At 30.9% G+C, this 6,869-nt stretch overlaps 1 protein-coding gene across 1 annotated transcript; it reads right to left on the reverse strand.

Moving 5' to 3' along the window:
* Positions 1–618: 618 nt before the first annotated feature.
* LOC146904399 (glucan endo-1,3-beta-D-glucosidase-like) lies at positions 619–2,796 on the reverse strand. The gene has a single exon (XM_085724433.1). The coding sequence runs from the start codon at positions 2,668–2,670 to the stop codon at positions 688–690; it is 1,983 nt and encodes a 660-aa protein (XP_085580559.1). The 5' UTR covers positions 2,671–2,796; the 3' UTR covers positions 619–687.
* Positions 2,797–6,869: the final 4,073 nt, after the last annotated feature.

The raw sequence follows: 6,869 nt of genomic DNA on the forward strand, positions 1-6,869 counted from the left end.
ATTCATTCAATAAATGATGTATGTTGTCTACAATAAAGACCACATACATCATTTATTGAATGAATCTAAAATATGAATTTTTGCTTATATTTGTGACCGAAGGGTGTATTTATTTCTATAGTTAATGACCAGTAAACACCAAATTAACGTTAATTCAAATGTTTATCGTTATATGTCTCGTGAGTTGTGATTTGGTGTATATGTAGTATGTCACATGACTTAGGTTTTGTCATTTTTAAAACGGCTTTGCTTTTGAGGCCCCTTTGACCAAAAAGTACCCAAAGCATTTTTTGAAATTTGAGAATTTCATTGGCCCATTTTTGTGTGTGAATTTGACATGTTCAAGATGCCAATGAGGAACCTTCAAGCAGCCTAATTTTGAAATTCAATGATTGAAAAGAATGCCAATTGGGTCAGAACTATATATGTCAATGCATTATATTTAAAAGATACATGAACTTCTAGTACAATTGGAAAATATGGTAAACTTCAATTCCATCAAATCAATAAAAATATCTCAATGATCAATTTTACACCATCACCATGATCACAAAATCTTATAACAAATATAGAATTTCATAAACTACAATAAACTAAAAATATAGCTAAATTATCAAATTGAAACATCAAATTGCAAATCTTTTATTGATTATTAAATTTTGCACAATTGATCTTATACATCACTCCTTACCTACTATGAATCCACCATAACATATTACTAAAAGAGTTACCATCATCAAAACCTTTCAACATTCTAATATTCTTCAATGCATTCTTCTTATCATAAACACCTTGCAAAGCATAGGTAAACCCTTTCCACCCTTCAATATTAGTCTTGTTCTTGAAAGAAGGCACTGTCCACTCCACAAGCTCCTTAGCATAAACACCATCATTGAACAAAGACTCAGTTATAGGCAACAAAGGCAAAACTTGTATACTAAGCCTACACTCTCTACATTCAGATGAAGCCCACCATAGTGCACTATCTCTTTTGTTTGCCCACAAAATTCCCACTATCCGATTCTCTTTCGCGAAATCTTGACCATATAAATTATTTTCGACTTTCACATGCCACCAAGTTTGCACGGCATTAATTTCCAACGCTAAAAGCGTTGATCCAGTGGCGACAAGATCTTTGTCGCCATATGCTAAACCAACCAATGCTACTGAATAGTACGCATTCACAGCTTCACTCGAACTTTCTTGATTCCTTCCATGTTCAAATTCGGTCAACCCCGAAGCCCAAGAATGCAACTTGTATGGATCAAAACTCCTTAAAGTTGGATAATTTATGTTATCCCTTTGGCCCAAGTTCATAAAATCTTTCACAAGTGAATAAACTTGTGGTTTATACTTTTGTCCCCAAGAAGGATCAATTTTTGCAAGAACTCCAATTCCATAAAGAAAATACCCTAAATGATAATGATGATCATTATAAATTCCAAAACCAAAATCAGCACTTGAATCATTAATCCCTTGTTGAGTAACTAATCCACCCCAACTTTTTTCATAGAAAAAACCATTCCCTTTGAAATTTCCATCCAACCATGGCTCAATAGTTTCCTTCAAAAAATTCTTGATAATTGGAATCACTTTAGGGTAAGAAACTTCTTCAGCTATTAAAGCAAACCTTGCAGCTCTTCCAACAATCTTACCATAAAAATAAGATGAATTTGTTGTTATCGACGAAAAGTTTAGCTTCTTCACATCATTAACAAGAGCAGAAACAATTTCAGCATGTGATTCTTTTGTAACACCTTTGTTTGAATGCCATGTTACATTAACAGAATCAGTTTTCAAATTCCATGAATTTCCAACAACACCAACAAGATCACCATCAACACTTTTATACTTAAAATCATCAAGAACAATAACACCATGATTGTTACTTTTTGATAAAAGCTTAACATGAAGAGGGTGTGCTAGCATGAGTAAATCACCAGAATTTTTTCTTTGCCATTTATAAACCAAACCAAATTTCTTCTTGATGTTTGCATCACCAGAAATAGGGTAACAAGAGCTGAATTTATCAAGAATTTTCTCACCATTGGAATCAGGAACAACCGCGATACGAATAATACCGGAAAATGGACCGGATTTAACCTCAGAACCATCATGGTTGAAGTTGATTGGTGAAGAAGTGTATATGATCCATGTCTGATTGTTATTGAGTTGAAGGGTGTATTTGGTTTTTTTCTTATCAAAAGGAGACAGAGAAATTATACTATGAATTGTTGTGATCAAAAGAGGTGTTGGTTTTGTAACTGAAGCAGTTATAAAAGGGCTTCCTCTAACCAAAAAGAATCTTAGGTTTGAAGAGGGAATGTCAAGAGTCACACCAAGATCACTATATGATGAAATAACATGGTTTTTAGGTATGTTTGTGTGAGTTTTTTGTGAGGATGAGATTGTAAGATCTGGTGAAAAAACTTGGTATAACATTGCTGTTGAAAAAAGGAGAAGAGGGTATGAAACAGATAGGGAAGAGTTTGAGGATTTGACAAGGTAAGGGTGAATGTATTCATGTTGATCACCATTTTGGAGAACAAAGTTTTGGAAGAATGAGTTAGTAGGGAGGGGTGTGGATAGTAAGTTTTGTGAGAAGAAATTTGAAGGGTTTGGGAGGACAGTTGAATGAGTTTGAGGAAATAGGAATGGAACAGAAGACATTGTGATTTGGTTGATAAGAGTTGTTACAATGTTTGTGATGTGTGTGGTGTTTGTTTTTCCTTTGCTTTTATAAATAAATAATGAGTATGAACTTAGGTGAGATTGTTGAGAATATGATCAAAGTTGACTTTAAAACAAAATATATTTTAAAACCTTTTAAAATCATTAAGATATTAGTGTATAACCTATATACCCGTTACGTTTGATGAAAGTATAATTTTAGAATTCAAATTAGAGTCTTCCTCACAAGTTACTCTTTTGAATATTTTGAATAATTTAAGAAATATAATCACTTAATTTATTAACGGGTTTTTATATAATATTGATGAAAGTATAATTTTAGAATTCAAATTAGAGTCTTCCTCACAAGTTACTCTTTTGAATATTTTGAATAATTTAAGAAATATAATCACTTAATTTATTAACGGGTTTTTATATAATATTAAATGTTCACTCTTGCATCCGAAATTATATGTCATTCTAGCAAAATTTGTTGGTCCTAAATTATATGTAATTTTACAATATCAATGAATTATTAATGTTTATTTTTTCATTATGTCCTTTATTATTTATTACTTTATCCTTTCCCATACCATTAATGAATGATATTTTTGTAAAATAAATCATAATTATTTTTTTTTGACAAAATTACATTTTTAGTCCCTTAACTTAATTTTAGGTAACAATTTAGTCCTTTATCTTTTTTTCATTTCAATTTTGTCTTTTTGGGTCATTCACATATAGATTTTCTAGCTTAAAATTCATGTTTTTATTTTCTTATGGCCTCTCAATCATCAAATATATGGTCTTTCATCTATGTTTGCATATGAATATTAGATTTGAAGTTTGAAAATTCATATGCAAATAGATCAAAAGAACAAAATTGAAATGAAAAAAAGATAAAAGATCAAGCCGTTACCTAAAATTAAGTTAATGGACTAAAAGTGTAATTTTTTCTATTTTTTTCTAAGCACCATTAATTGCATTTCGTAATATATGCGAAACTGTTAAAATGACATAATTTAAGACGGAGAGAGTATTAATTAACTTTTTTTTTACTGAGATTAATTTTTAAGTTTGTTGATTAATGTTTTTGACAAAATGTTACTGCCCTATCCCAAATTATATGTGATTCTAGCAAAATTTGTTTGTCCTAAATTATATTTTATTTTACATTATCCATGAATCATTAATGCTTATTTTCCTTTTGTCAAAAAAATTAATGCTTATTTTCCTATTACGCCCCTTCCTAATTATTTTAATTTATGTTTTAAATACCATTAATCAATGACGTTTTTGTAAAATATCACACAATTACTCTTTTCTATACAACATTAACTTCATTTTTTAATTTATGTGAAATTGTTAAAATGACATATAATTTGAGACAGATGAACACAAAAGAAAAAACTTATATATGTGAAAACTACTTATTTAGATTGAAAGAAATGAGTAAAAAGTTACCGAGGGGTGATTCTAGGTCAACAAATGACCTAAAACCACCCCCTCCTCGATTAGTGAAGGAGAAAGAGAACTTAAAAAAAGATGGATTTTCTCTCACTAACAAACAAGAGCCGGCTACATAAACCTAATTGTATATTATATATTCCCTCCGTTTCACAATACTTATCGCTTTTGTGGAATTTACGCATACCAAGAAATCAAACAAATTTTGTTATTTTTGATGAAATTCTATGTGTTTTTTCTATAATATCCTTAACCATTTATTATTTCATTCTATTATTTCTCTCTCTACAATAAATAGGTAAATGTATTATTGACAAATCAATAATTAATGTTGCATTGAAACTTGAAAGTGACAAGTAATGTGAAACAAAATTATTCTTCAAAAGCGATAAGTAAAATGGAGTGAGTAATGTTTAAGCCACATTTAAAAAATAATACTCATTAAAAACTTGTTAATCCCGACATGGACAATACTATTTGCTACGAATAATTTATAAAAGAGAAAAATGCATAATAATATGGAAAATTGTTGTTCATAGTTCTTAGAAGGCTGAAAAACATCGGTAAAAGACGCGAATACCCCCTCGGCAGTTAACTATAGATGCAATGAACCGGCGGCAGTTAACTACCGAGGTTCCATTGGCAGTTAACTGCCGATGCTCTGTTATAAGAACAAAATAGACAAGAATTTCCAAAACTTCGTTGTTGCGGATTTGAGATTCTTAGGTGCAATTTTCTCCAAGTTAAAGCCATTCAATGCCAATTACAAACACAAAATCAAGTAAGTTCTTATTATCCTATTGCATTGCCTTTTTTTGAATGAATTGTTAGATTTTTTGGATAAATTGTCACATAATTAGGTTTTGTTGATTTTTGATTTTATGATGTTAGATGTTTGTGATTTATTAATTTGTTAGATGTTGATTAGAGTAGAATTGTGTTAGAAATCGTTAGGTATTGTTAGAAATTGTAAAAATTGTTAGGAATTTATGGTAGAATTTTTAGGATTAGAGTAAGTTTTGATCTTATGTTTGCATTGTGTAGATATGTCTCAGAAACAGGGTGATGCTGCTCAATTAAAAAAAAGGGTGAGAAGAAGAAAGCAAAATCGACTGTGACATGGCACACAATCTAATGCGATGGTTCCGTTAAAAAAAGCAATTCGAAGTTGTCGGTGTACAATCATTCCAGGCTGATGAGCAGCGGAAGGACTTGTTACTTTGGTCCTCAATCAAAAGCAGATGCCCCAGGGACTGTCGAGGACAACCCAATTGACTTATGTGACGAGGAAGATGATTAAATGTAATGGCTTGTAATGTCTAATTGTTTTGGATTTTTTTTTGATATGCTGCGCATTTTGGTACTTTGAATAAAGTTGCGTATTGAATAATTTCGATTAAAGTTGCGTATTGAATAATTTCGATTAAAGTTGAGTATTAAATAATTTTGAATAAAGTTGCATAAATACACAAAATCAATTAAAAAAATAAACAATTTTATTTAGTTTTAATTTCATCTACATTACATTACATTCTCCCTAAATATGTGGTATCATCATGATGTTGGATATATTTAAGTTTAACTTTTGGAAGTTTACTGAAAATCTTGGCATTGAAGTGTCGTATACTTCGGGCAGAGATTTGCAACCTTCTTTGAAAAATCAAAAGAATGAAGAGAACACAATACATGTATTCTAGAAAATCAACTTTATAGCTTTTCACATCAAATTCCCTCATATAAAATGAGTAAACACACAAAGGAATGCATTCCAAGAGGTTGCGTTGAACTTAATCTTACTGTCCTGCCAACTGACAAGTTTCAATTGACAGAGGAGCATGATCAAGCTCAACAGAACCTCTTAGAGGTGCATTGTAACGCCTTATTTCTATTAAAGCGATAAAACACGCGAATAATACAATTATTCAAGAAATAGACGCTGCGTCTCCAAAGTTCTCCAAAAATATAACATGCATAAAAATTCAAACAACTACGCAGCGGACATATAACATACATCTCCAAGTATACATGTCATAAACTCCAAGTACATCAATATGTAAAATCTCCAAATCCCGACATAAGAGTAAAATCTCAACAACATCAACAAATCCAAAATAAAATAACAACTGACATCCTAGATCAGAGCCTAATCTAAGACATCGAAAAACAAATAGACGAGGTAGCTCCCGCTACCCTCAAGCACTCACCAAACAAGCAACATAACTAAACCTGCACGTTGTCTACCCATTCATACAAACAGGTAGGCGGTCCACCACAGACCACTAGGGGTTAGCTTCACATCAATCATAATCAACATATGAAAACATAAGCATTCAAGGATTCATGCATCTCACATATACATACCTATCCCTCATAGAATACTAACATCACATGATTATTATCCCCCATTTCAAACACATCAAGCTATCACAATACTAACATAGCATAGCAAGCATATTCAATCTCTAATCAAGTCATCGACATAAGCTCATCATTTATCAACATCAATCAATTAAAGGATTACTCACCTTATTCTTCGCTTAGCATACTTAACTCAACAAGTATAATTCATCATTTCAAACTTATAAGCAAGCAATCATCATTATCAAAGAAATCACCACATCATATATATATATATATATATATATATATATATATATATATATATAGACACACATATACAATTATCACCTCATTACTATTACCAAAATAATTATCATCAAATAGATTCACCA

This window comes from Medicago sativa, chromosome 7, assembly GCF_051527215.1.
Source record: "Medicago sativa cultivar Bolivia chromosome 7, Bolivia_mono, whole genome shotgun sequence".
Lineage (NCBI taxonomy): Eukaryota > Viridiplantae > Streptophyta > Magnoliopsida > Fabales > Fabaceae > Medicago > Medicago sativa.

What these genes read in the sequence shown, in the direction of transcription:
- LOC146904399 (XM_085724433.1), bottom strand. Translation starts at nt 2,670, where the DNA reads ATGTCTTCTGTTCCATTCCTATTTCCTCAAACTCATTCAACTGTCCTC.